General features: G+C 40.5%; 1 protein-coding gene across 11 annotated transcripts in view; it reads left to right on the top strand.

Annotated features, from left to right (window-relative positions):
* ATP8A2 (ATPase phospholipid transporting 8A2) overlaps window positions 1-13,663 on the top strand; it is a 592,801-nt gene that overhangs the window by 203,021 nt on the left and 376,117 nt on the right. For all 11 annotated transcript variants that reach the window (XM_070240119.1, XM_070240124.1, XM_070240123.1 and 8 more), the window contains one exon: window positions 2,993-3,057. In XM_070240119.1, coding sequence (XP_070096220.1) covers window positions 2,993-3,057 — 65 coding nt within the window. The remainder of the gene's footprint in view (window positions 1-2,992; window positions 3,058-13,663) is intronic.

Raw genomic sequence — 13,663 nt, forward strand, 5'->3', positions numbered from 1 at the left:
ATTGTAATATTTTGATTTCTTTGAATGTTGATTATAGTCAGGTAGTAGAAAGACTAAACACTTCTGTAGTGTGCTGTTAGTTTCAGCCGTAGTAAAAAGTGAAATCCCAGAGGTTTTCTTCTTAGTCATTTTATAGTCGTCTTGTTAGATTGTGAGATTAAAGAACTAGACCTCAATTTACAAGTGTGGATTGACATTTCATACCTGGCTCTTCTCCAAGAGCTGATCTCATTTTATCCAAAAACATTAGAAATCAAGCACACCAAACTTGGATTGACATAATTTAATTTGCCACATTAGCTAAGTCACAATTAACTGTGTTAAACTTCCATGGTCTGTCTAGAGCAAGTGTTCTGTGTGATAATTCTCTAAGCAAAAAATCTCGCTTCATTTTCAAAATTAAAACAAAAACAAGAACGTGTTTCTTCGCAGAAACCTTTAGTTTTGTATATTTAGCTTCTTAAAAGTGTCAGTGGTTTTATTTCTTGCCCTCTTCCTGCAATGACTAGAAAAATACTTAGAATTTTTCCATAATATCTTTGTGAAGCTTCAGATGTCGAGTGGCATTTTGCTTAAATTGAAAAATATAAAATAAAGCAGCAAGCTAGGGCTTAAAAATTACAGCTCGCTTCTGCAGCTGTTGTGCAAATCAAAAACTACCAGCAAATCCTTTTGCATCAGTTACACTAAATTTGTAGCAGTCTGTATTGCGTGAAGTTGCTTAAAGTCTCTGGGGATAAAGAGAGAGTGAGCCTGACGTAGAGGGGATGTTTCGAGTTTCAATATCCTCTTTTTAAACGAAAAGAAAATATAGACCTCCCTCCTGGGCCTAATCTAAGGAGAATACATTTGTGAAATTTTAATGGGAAACAAAAAGTTCAATTATTTCAATCCTACCATGCAGAACTTTTAATGGCATTCTGGGAAAATCTCATTTTTACTCATCACTATTGTTAAAATACAGACTTGAACAGGTTTGAAAATGTATGGAAATTTGTTTCATGTTTCCTCCCTTTTTTTCTGTCTTAGAAGTTTAACAGGTACTGCCCATGTAGTATTGTGATTTTAAATTATTCAGTTTGTTTTAGTTTTTAAAATAATACGTGGTTGTTTTGCAAGCAAAATAATTTCATTCCACTGAGATAACATTGTTTACAGCCTGGACTGTATCTTGGTGGTATTGCTTTAAAAAAATAACATTTGGATTAAAAGCCATAATTTTGTGCTTTAAAATGTGTTCTGAAGTGATTTACAAAATATTCCTCTCAAATGACACTCAGAGAAGGAGATACTTTGTGTATTCCAAAATAAATAATAATGCTTACTGTCCCCTCTTCCCCCCACCAAAACGAAGGTTTTTCTTTTCTTTTTTTTTGAGGAAGATTAGCCCTGAGCTAACTGCTGCCGATCCTCCTCTTTTTTGCTGAGGAAGACTGGCTCTGAGCTAACATCCATGCCCATCTTCCTCCACTTTATATGAGGGACGCCTACCCCAGCATGGCTTGCCAAGCAGCACCATGTCCGCACCCAGGATCTGAACTGGCAAACCCTGGGCCGCCAAAGCGGAACGTGCGAACTTAACCGCTGCGCTGCAGAGCCGGCTCCACCAAGGTTTTTCTTGTTCTTAATTTTTGTCTGTCTTGAATTCTATTTTGTGCCTTTTAGCAGGGTTTCTTCAGGATGAAAAGGGGACCCCCTGCGTAGAATTGAGCACATAAACGCAGCAGTTCTGCGACTTAACTATTAGTTAAATGCCTGTCCCCCTTTTTCTCGTGAAGCATGGCATTTCTGGGAGAGGCCATTTTAGCTGGTGTGCGGTGGAGAGCCAGGCTCCTCCTTGCTTTAGGAACAGCTTTGGTTAAGGCCCCTGCCTGAGACCGTCACGTGTGTGCTTGTTTGAAGGCTGAAATTCTACGTGCTGGTGGTTTCTTTCCTGCTTCTGTAATCATTGATCCATTATCTTAAGGTGCTGAGAAAAAGACTGGTTGTGAGGGCCAGTTTTCGAGGTGGAAGGCTGCTTTTCTTGCCTTTTCTCAATGTGATAAATTGAGAGGGGGGTGGTGAAAAGCACAGATTAATGCCAGCTCTTGAGGGGCCCTGAGAGGTTGGGGGGCAATTTGAAGGAAAGACTAGAGCCTGATGCCACGCCTGTCTTGGGGTCTGCGGAGCCGGCTCGCGAGGCCCAGAGCGTGTGGCTTTGGAGGGGAGGCTCAGAGGAGGCTTTCCTCCGGGTCTGTGGTGTCGCCGAGTGTCTCCAGCTGCCTCGGGGTGGATCGCAAAGCCTGGGTGGGAAAGAGCGTCGTGGAAAATATGTTCACCTTCTGGGAGAGAAAGTAGAAAAGAGTATCTTGCATAACCTACAGAGATAACTTTATTTAAAAATACCATGGAGATTGTTGATAAGAATTAGTATTGGAATACTTTTGTTCCAAAACAAGCTTTTTTTTAAACTCAGGTTTAATTCTTGAGATGAGGGTTGCTTTGAACTTCTGGTAGGAAAAGTGACTCCCTCAATGTATAATAATATTCCTTTGAAATATGTTGTGAGAATGACCTACTTTTTAAAAAAGCAAATGAGGGATCTTGCTATTATGACAGGCATGTTGATGCTGACTTAGGAGCACCATTAGATTCCATTTGTCTTCCTAAAGTGTTTGCTGTTACTTTAGATAATCCAAGGCTTATCCTAATGTTATCCCACAGGCTAACACGGATGAAGAAAAATCCTCAGAAAATTGGCAAGTATTTGTTTTAGCCATTCGTTCTGAAGCCCTTCCCAACCAGTTCTATTCAAGCTGTCTGCAAGAATCAAGATCAATTTAAACTCACTTTTCCTATCCTCACTGCTGCCCAGTTCCTCTGTATGCACCAATAGGCTTAAAACAGTAATAAGGGAGATGTAAGAAGGGGGCTCAATTCGAATAACAATTAAAAAATGCTGAGTTCATGGAAGATGATAAAGTCACCTGTGTTGTCCCTCCTTCCACTTTAGGATACTCCTGCCGGTTGGTGTCACAGAATATGGCCCTTATTCTGCTGAAGGAGGATTCTTTGGATGTAAGTAGCTTTTCAAAAGTTATATTGATATAAGTGTATTAAAATCCCTTTTTCTACTATGACTGATAATCAGGGGTGGTTTTTTTTCTTTTACTAAAAAGCAATTATAAAACTAGTCTGTGTTTTCTGTTTTATTTATGAATAAATGTCGTAAAGTCATATCTTTATCAAAATAGTAAACTTAGAAAATTCTTTCATGCTAATACTTTATTTTACATTTAAAATGGTTGTGCCTTTAAAATGAGATAGTTTTCATCTGGTTTAACTTCCTGTTATGATTTACATTAAGTGGCAATGGTTAACTCCAGTATTGGTTACTAAGGAGACTTGTAGGATTTTCTTTCTAGTACAAACTTGAAAATAAAGATAATATTCAAGTGTCAGGAGTTGTTTAAACTTATTTAGTAATAGGATACATCTGCACTTAATTCCCCAACATCCCAATGCCACCAGCTCGTGGAGAATTGAACAGCGTGGTTCTCTGAGCATGTTATGGACGTGTACCCACCCCATCATGGCCTAAAGCCACTAATGAGACCAGGGTCAGGAACTGATTTGAGGGTAACCAGTGACCTGGGAAGTGATTCGATATGAAGATTTGAGCTGAATAATGAGATTCCATTTGTCAGGACTTTTAACAAGGGCTTGTCACTGGCCAGCACCCACAGCCACCCTTCCAGGCAGTATATTTAAATTTCAGTGCTAGGAGCAGATGATAGGGTTAGTTACAGTTTTAAAGGAAGGAGATATAGTACAGAGAGTTCTGTACTTGCAGATTGGCGTAGCCATGAATCCTACGTGGAGGCCAAGATGCTCTTTACCTCTGAGACTCTAAAGTCAGGGAGAGAGTCTGCCGGCCGCCAAGGCACCATTAGCAAAATACCTCTCTCTGGCTTGGGCTCTTCAGGATTTATCTCAGTGTGCCTCTTATCCTTGTTTGTGTCACTGCCAGCAAGAAGCCCAGCGCTCCTGGGTTGTCCTGACTCTAATGCTCACGTGCTCTGGGGTAGTGCGGAAACCCCCTCTACCCAAGCGTGCCCGTCTCCCAGCACTCTCAATTTCACTGGCTTCATTTTCTCTGTAGACCTTTTCATCACTGGAAATAATCTATATTATTATTTATATACATATAAATATAATAATATGTATATATAAATTGTGGTGAAATATACATAAGATTTACCATCTTAGCCATTTTTAAGTGTACAGTTCAATGGCATTAAATATGTTCACATTGTTGTGTGAGCATCACCACCCTCTATCTCCAGAACTCTTACAAAACTAAAACTCTATACCCCTTAAATAGCAACTTCTCACTTCCTCCTTGTGAAACCCCTGGCAACCACCATTCTGCTTTCTGTGTCTGTGAATCTGACGGCTCTAGGTACCTCACGTGAGTGGAATCACACAGTATTTGTCTTTTCGTGACTGGCTTATTTCACTTAGCATGATGTCCTCAAGGTTCATCCATGTTGCAGCATGTGTCAGAATTTTCTTCCTTTTAAAGGCTGAATAATATTCCGTTGTATGGATATACCACATTGGTTTATCAATTTATTTCTCGATGGACACTTGGGTTGCTTCCACCATTTTGGCTATTGTGAATAATGCTGCTATCAACATGAATGTCGAAATGACTCTTTGAAACCTTCAGTTCTTGTGGATATACACCCAGAAGTGAAATTGCTGGATCATATGGTAATTTTATGTTTAACTTTTTGAGGAACCACCATGCTGTTTTCTAAAGGTGTTGTAACATTTTACATTCCTACCAACAGTGCACAGGGGTTCCAATTTCTCTACATCCTCGCCAACACTTGTTTTCTGGGGTTTTTTGATAGTCGCCGTCCTGATGAATATGAAGTGGTATCTCATTGTAGTTTTGATTTACATTTCCCTAATGATTAGTGATGTTGAGCATCTTTTCATGTGCTTATTGCCCACTTGTATATAGTCTTTGGAGAAATTTCTATGAATCCTTTGCCCATTTTTTAATCAGGTTGTTTGTTTTTGTGAAAACTTTCTATTTTCTCTGTCTCCTTTTAGTTTCTTAGAATGTAAGGTCCATGGAGCAAAAGTCTAATTTTCTTTTCAAAGGAACATCTCTACCTCCAAGACAGTGCTTTGCCTAAATTAGGCACTCAGTAAGTGTTTGAATGAATGCATGAACAAACTTAAGATAATTTTCCAGTTATCAGTTAGATCTTCTATTTAAAAGGTCATACTGATGAGGTAGTGGCTAGGGTAGCCATGATGGGCTGAGTGCAAGCTGATGTTAGGAGGGGATCAAAACGGAGGAAGATGCAACAGCACACTGGTAGAGAGGAGAGTGGAGTGCTAGCGCAGAGACATGCCTAGAACTCTTGGATGAATCCACATAGCCTGTGAGCACACCAAGGGTGTCTGTACCTGGAGCTCCCTTGTTTGCTGATGGTTTTCCAGTTCCAAGGTATCCACAGTCTTAAAATAAGCCTCATTTTCTGGAGGTAACTCGGAAGTGAGCCTATGCTTCCCTCTCATACAGGCCGTTCTCTGGAATCCAAGAGACGGACTTTGACTCTATGTAGCGCTCTCAGGCTCGCAGCGCACAGAGACCCCTGCTTTACCTAGCCCAAGCAGTGATTTGTGAGGCCGAACTGGAGGGCTTATGGGTGTGTGCTGGACTTCCCTTCGTAACCTGTTAAGGACGCTTTTTCCTTAACCAGTTTTGAACTTTGTCTTTTAGTATAATGACTTTAATGTACTCAGTATCTGCTGAGCAGAGGTGCAATTTCTGTGTACTTCTTTTTTGTTCCAGACTCAAAGGGACACTCCATATTTCTGACTCGAGTCCCACCTCCTCTCCCTTCCCCTCTTCTCCTCCCTCATTCTTTAGTTGAGTTAAAGGCATTTCTATTCTCATTAAGATTTCATTTGGCAGGTGTGGAATAAGGCTAAGTGCTAAGGCAGTAAATTAGATAGAAAGTAGATTCCTGGTGGAGCTCCCAAGTTAGCTATTAATGTTGCAGGGCTCTGATGATGGAGCAGACAAGACAGGGATGAAGAAAATGGCCCAAGAATTAGAAGCAGTGGGCCTGGCTTCTCTTACTTCATCTTGCATATAAGTGTGAGGGAATTAAGAGGCTTGCCTCAAAGACTCAGGGCTGCATCCATCACCTTCACTTGACCAATAAGTATGTCCAGACTGGAGCTCCAAATACTTATAAATGATTAGAATTCATCTCTCTGTTTTGAGTTTTTCAGCTGTTGCCAAAATAACATCTAAGTTCTGTGATATAGATGAGATCGGTGGTCACTGAAATGGGGGGCAAGGGTTGGGGGTGGTGATCATGCACACCCCAGGGAGGCATTGGATGAGATGTTAGGATGCCGGAAGAAACTGTGACTTTCTTTTTTTTAAGTTGTAAAAAAAGTACTAAGAAGTCAGATTTATTGATAATAACATATTGATTGGCACTGGCACACCCAATCTTACTTCTGGGTCCGGCAGGAATGTCTCGGAGGAGGGAGGCGTGGAGTGCCAGGAGTAAGAAAGGTTGACCCCGGGGCTCCCACTATTTTGTTTGCTTTTAGCTCATTGTGATGTATTACCATTATGTGTAGTAGTTAAATGGATTTATGGAAAACTCACTCTCACAAGGTGCTGGCTTGAAAGGATTCCTGTGGGGGGAAAAAAAAGGAACTGAGATAACAATCATGTAAGCAGAAGCTGCAACAACATGGCAGTGCTGGACATATGTGCTGGTTCAAGCTTTGCTTCGGCTACTTGATGAGTTAAAACAATGATTAGATCTGACAAGTTAAACAAATTTCAAAATTACCACAGAGCTATTGTCATTAATCACTCTTGCCCTAAATGTATATGGTATCCTGAAATATTAGCTGTGGTAATGTGAAACAATCGGAATTAGTGTGACTTTAAAAACTAAGAATCCCGAGTATGAGAATAAAAATCTACCATTTTATCAGCAATTTATAAAAAACATGTAATATTCAAATCGGTTATTCTCTAAAGTTTCACAAAACCTACTGCTAGCTATTGAATGATAAATGTCTTTTGATATTTGTTAGTAAAAGGTAAAAAGTGCCAAGCCCCTTGGGGAGCTTTTGTTTTTCTTGCTGCAGTAATCTAGAGAAACAACATGGCAACAATTGAAATGAACGTGGAGGGGAGACCCGTGGGAAGCCAGGCTAGGCTTTTCTAAGAAACCAGGAATTACAAAGTTATGAAATTTAGGAGATTTGTTCCATATTTGGATAAAAGTGCTGCTGTTTCTAACATGTGTTAACTCGTTAACCTATTATTTTTGATGAACCATCTAAAGAAGGATGTATTGGAAAAGATATTTGTTTTGAGCAAAATATTAATTCTTTAACTCAAAAGTTTTGTGAAACAAATATGTATAGTCACTGATAGAATGCCTCCTGGGGAATGGAAGTGGAATGCTGTAAAGTCCACTGATGGCATCTGTGGCCGAGACTGCGTTTCTCAGCATCGCTGTCACTGGGTGTGGCCGTGAGGTTTAATTCTCGCTGGTGGCATGTGAAGAGAAGTGAGGCGGGAAATTTCTGCCTTACCCGTTGAAAAGGGAATCCCTTGCCCTGGTGTCTCACCACTTACGTTTTGCTGGCTGGAAATGGCAACAGCTGGAGCCACTTTGGAAGTTACTATGTTGAGGAAGCTCTGTAGTGAGGACAGCAGAGCTGCTCCACCTCTTTGGGTCCCTGGATGACTTTGGAGAGCAAACTCTGCAGATTCCCTCTGGATTTTTGTGTGTCTGTGAGAAAAAATTATATAGTTTGAAATACTGCATGGGGGTTCGGGAGGTCTCTTGGTTTAGCCTCACCCCACTAGTAAGACAGAACCTGGTACTAAAAGTAGTGTCGATACGGGCTCTTCAAGCATGGCGTGGGGCTCTCCTCAGAGAGAGAGGATTTGCCCTTCTGCTGGCAAAAGAGAGGGAAAGGAATTTGGAGGTCGGGGGTTTGGATTCATTCAAATTGATACAGATGTCCCTGTTCTGGTTCTTAAGGTCCCACTCTTTCTCAGTCATTGTCCTAACTTCCATGGGAAGAGACCTGGTGAGTGTGACTACAACATTCATTGACTCCTACCTTGGGAGCATTTCCATCATCCCAGAAAGTTCCCTCATGTCCCTTTGCAGCCAACCCTCCTCATCCCTAGGCAACCACAGGTCTGTTTTCTATTGTGATGGATTAATTGTGCTTGTCTTAGAATTTCTTATGAGTGGAACCAAACGATAGACTCTGCTTTTGTCTGACTTCTTTCATTCAACGTAGTTATTTTGATATTCATCTATGTTGCTGCATGTATCATTAGTTATTCCTTTTTATTGCTGAGTAATATTTCATTGTTTGGATATACTATAATTTGTTTATCCATTCATCTGTTGATGGACTTTTCAGTGATTTTCAGTTTGAGGCTATTATGAATAAAGCTTCTGTGAGCATTTTTTGTACAAGTTTTTGTGTGGACACGTTTTCATTTCTCTTGGATAAATACATAGAATTGTTGGGTCGTAAGGAAAATGTATATTTAGCTCTGTAAGAAACTGTCAAACAGTTTCCATTTCACACTCCCACGAGTACTACCTGAGAGTTTCCAGTGCTCCACATCTTCTCCAGTACTTGGTATTTTCAGTCATTTTAATTTTAACCATTTTAGTGGGTATGTAGTGGTATCTTATCATGGCTTTAATTTGCATTTCCCTGATGACTATTAGTGTTGACTATTAATGTTTCTTGTACTTAAGGGCTATTAGAAAAATCTTTCTTTGTGAAGTCTCTGTCAAATTTTTGGCCCAGTTTTAAACTGGCTTTGTGTTGTCTTACTGAGTGATAAGAGTTCTTATATATCCCGGAGATAAGCCCTGTGTTAGAGATGTATATTGGAGATATTTTCTTAACAGTGGTAGGAAGGATAGACCCAGGGTGACTTTCAACACTTCCTCCCTTCTGGTGTCCATACCTTTGTGTAATTCCCTCCATTTAAATATGTGTGGAACTTGTGATTTACTTCTAACCAAGAGAGTATGGCAAGGGTGATGGAATGTCACTCCCTTGATTATGTTACATTATATAAGACTCCATCTTAGCAGACTTGATGAGAGACTTTCTGCCTTGATAGCTTTAAGAACTAAGCTGCCATATTGTGAGAAGGCTTATGGAGAGGACCATGTAGCAAGGAACTGCAGACAGCCTCTAGGAGCTGACAGTGGCCTTAGCCTACAGCCAGCAAGCAAATTGGGACCTTAGTCCTACAGCTGCAAGGAGATGAATTCTGCCCAAAAACCTGAGGAAGGCTAGAAACAGGTCCTCCTCAGTCAAGCCTTAAGGTGAGACCCTAGCTTGATCAACAGCTTGATTACCTCCTTGTGAGACGCTAACCACAGGTTCAGCTAAAGTGGTCCATTAGACAGAGCTAATATGTGTGTCTGTTATTCAAAGCGGATAAATTTGTGGCAATGTGTTATGTAGCAATAGAAAATGAATTCAAGTATCCTTTTGAAGAACAGGAGTTTTTAATTTTGTTGAAGTCTAATTTCTTTTTTAAATTTTTGTATGAGTAGATCTTTGGTGCTCTAAGAAATGTGCACTTACTCCAAGATTGGAAAGATTTCCTCTTATGTTTTCTTCTAGGAGTTTTATAGTTTTGGCTTATAAATTTGAGTCTCCGATTCATCTTCCGTGCATGGAATGAGGTAGAGATTGAGATCCAGTTTACTTCCCATGTGTATATTTAGATTCTTCCAGTGCCGTTTGTGAAAAATACGCATTTCCAATCCGTGAACATGGCGTAGCTTTTATTTCCTTAGGTCTTCTTTCATTTCTCTCAGCAATATTTTGTAGTTTTCAGTTTACAGGTCTTGCAGATGTCAAATATTGTGGGTTTTTTGGTCTGTAATGTAAGAACCGTTTGATTCTTCCATTTCTCTTTATTGTATTCATGCTTTCCTTTAGATCCTTCAACATACGTATGATAGATCTTCTAAATTCCTCCGCGTGGAAGGGAATAGCTGTCTCTTTTCTGTCTCCCAAATCTTAAGCAGATGTAGCTTGTTAAGAGAATTCATCTAGAATCCTGCTAATAAGGAAGTCTGGACAATGTGGTTTTTAGCCTTGCAGTCCCTTCAATATAGAGAAAAACGTAGAGGAGGATGGGAATAGATGCTGAGAGTCAATCAATAAACAATATCCAGCACTGGCCTATTTAAAGGCAAGTAGGAATCAGGAGGACACAGAATGCTATAAGATCTCATTGATGTGGATGATTTTATAAAATTCAGACCTTTAACATACAATAGACCCATTACAGTATTTTGCAGTGACGTGCTGAGTGACCATGAACACCTTGTGCACCACTCAGAAGTTTACTCTTTTGTTTCTATTGCTATTGTTTGTTCCCACGGCAGAGAACTTAACAGTGAGCAGGCTCAGGGGTGATAGCGTAATGGTTGCGGGAGCAGGCGCTGGAATGCCTGGCTGGTTCAAATCCTGCTCCCTGTGCTTTAGTCTTTGACTCGCAATCAATTCTTGTTGTGTAAGTCACAGTTATTATTTATTTTTTATTAGTCCAGTTCTCTACTTTAAACTCTTTTCTTTGATGACAGGTGCCTCTATGGTAAGTTACTTAAAATATGTAACCACACGCGCATATTCATACCCACAGGCACACTGTTGTTATTTGTTGCTTCAAGATGAAAGTGACGTTTTAAAATGCGATGTGCTGAGGGCTTTTTTTCGGTATGGAGCGAACACTTTGGAAAGATGTGTTTGGAAATGCTTGTGTTGTCATGGCTTTTATTGTGGAAGATGGGGGTAATGTATCTTAAGCAGCCAATCCAGTAACAAAAGCTTTCGTCTGTTGAGTGCTTATCCGTGAGCGCCCAGCACTTTACATGAGTTCTCTCTCTTAATCCTCCTCGCAACTCTTAAAGTGAAAGTGCTAAAATATTTGTCTGAAAATTTCTCCCCATTTTTTCCTACCGTCTTGATCATACATTCTCGATAATATTTACCTACTTGGTAAGATCACCTTATAACTATATTTTTTTCTTCAACATCTTTTGTGGGGGAAGTAAGATTGTGGTTTACTAGAAATGTTGCTTGGGCAATTTTTTTTCCTGATTTAATTTTAGGCATATTCAATTGATAATTCTTTTAATCCTTTGACGATGCTTACATGTAAAGGGCAGAGAGACTATTAAAAACATTTTTTTGTTATATGTTAGTGATAAGTGTTATTGATAAACATAAAGCAGGATGAGGAGGACATGAAAATCAGGAGTTCAGTGGTTACTATGGTATGTACAGTGGTTAGAGGAATTCTCTCTAATAAGATGGTATCTGAGCAGACTATGAGGGAGGGGGCTACGGGGCTGTCTGGGTGGGAGACTACACATCTCACTCTGCCTGGGATAGTTTCAGTTTACACCTGTTGTCCTGGCACAATTTTAAGAGTGCCCCTGCTGACTCTCCAAAGTATCCTGGTTTGCATGGTAAATGCCATCAGCCTATATTGGAGGAATAGTGTCCCAGGAAGGTGGTACACCACGTGCCAAGACCCAGGGCTGATGCATTCCAACTCTGTTTGAACAGCATTTGGCTGCAGTGCAGTGAGGGAGGGAGTGTGTGGAGTGGAGTGGGTGAGGGGGACAGTGGCAGAGGGAGTCAGAGAAATAGTGGGACCTCAACTTGTAGCCTTATAAGTCATTGTTACGACTTGGCTTTTATTCTGAGTGAAATGGGTAGTCATTGGTGGAATCTGAGTAGAAGAATGACATGATCTGTTTTACCTTTGAAAAGGGTATCTGGCTACTGGGCTAGATACCTCCATTTGGGCTACAGGGAGATGAGGGCGGAAGCAGAGGGCCCAGTTAGCAGGCTGTTGCACTAATCCAGTAGGAGATGATGGTGTGGACTGGATCAGGGTGTTAGCAGTATCAGTGATGGGAGGTGGTGAGATTCCGGGTGTATAGTATTTTCACAGTAAAGCTGGCAGGATTTGCTGATATATTGAATGTGGGATATAAGCCTCCAAGGGTTTGGCTCTGAGCAACTGGAAAGATCGAGTTGCCATTTCTGAGTGGGAGAAGACTGTAGGAGCAGCAAGGATGCTTGGAGGAATCAGGAGTCTTTCGGACACGTTTAGGGTTGTGGTGACTGTTGGATATCCACAGGCAGTTGAATATTTCAGTCTGGGAGTCCAGGGGAGAGAGATTCTTGGGAGTAGTCAGCGTACCATTGTGAAACTATGAGACTTGATGAGACCCCTAGATTTATTAGAGATGGCAAAGAGGTTAAGAATTAAGCTCTGGGAGTATTTCGTTGTTTAAAAGTTTGGGAGATGAGAGCTGGCAAAGGAGACCAAGAAAGCGTGGCCATTGAAATAGGCAGGGAAACAAGAGAGGTTGGCTCCTGGAAACCAAGTACAACCAAGTCTTTCAAGAAGGAGGGAAGCAACAACTGTTAAATGCTGCTTTATAGGTCCATTGAGAGGAGGTCTGAGAATTAATTATTGGATTTAACCATGTGGAGGTCACTGCTTTCAAGAGCTGTTTGGAGGGTGTTGTGGAGATGAATGCCTGACTGGAATGTGTTCAAAGGATTGGGTGGAGAATTGGAGAAAACAAGTATAGAGATTTCTGTGTGTTTTGCTAAGACTTTTGGCAGATCTTTGGTTAGTGTGGTAATCTATTTCCTTATCTAGTGAGCAAATTAATGGGCAACTTTATTCTTCTCTTAATGCATCATAAACCATGATTTTTATAAATAAATTCTACCAATAAAAAGAATATTCTTTTATTAACATTTTCTCTGTTTAAGTGAAAGTGGAGGATATTTGTTACTAATGTTCTTGAAATAATTAGGTGAATCAATCAGAACTTTAAACTTACTGTATTAAACTCTTCATGATCTAGCAATTATACTTTTGTTTATGTTTTTCACAAAACAGAGCTGGTAGTACCCTTTTGTTCTACTGTAGCTGCTTAAAGAATCGTTCCCATCCGATGGATTTGTTTGTGATAGATGATCCATGTCTGTGGAATCCAGCTTTGGTGTGGGGGGGGGGGGGGGGGGTGAACTCAGGAGGCTTTGTCTATCTCTAGTGCTAATGGTATCCTTGAAAGTATCAGAAGCATGGAGAGACAGGCAGGCAAACCTGCCAGGGAGCCTGATGACCCTTAGCATGGCTGACTTCCTGAGTGAGGAAAATCAGCGATTACATGGTGTATCATAAAGGTACATCAAGAAAAATGTTTAATGTCAACAACGATGGCAGTTCCTAGGCTGGGATAACAGCCTGCTTTGCCGTCACGTGACAGTGCAGCCTAGGTATTGTAAGGGAAGAATTGTTACATCGGAGGCTTCAGTCTGTCAAATTCCTTCATCAATGAAGTTTATTCTGTGGTCAAGTTTCTAAGCACTGTTGTTCCTATATAAGGTAACTTATGTAAACCTGGCCATGTTTTGTTTGGAATGACTTCCAAGATGTATCTGAAACAGAACCTTTGATGTAGTTCACTTGATTAATGGGAGCATAACCTCCAAGCTTTCTTCCTAGGATAGTTTAGATTTTCTGGCA

This window comes from Equus caballus, chromosome 17 (genome assembly GCF_041296265.1).
Source record: "Equus caballus isolate H_3958 breed thoroughbred chromosome 17, TB-T2T, whole genome shotgun sequence".
Lineage (NCBI taxonomy): Eukaryota > Metazoa > Chordata > Mammalia > Perissodactyla > Equidae > Equus > Equus caballus.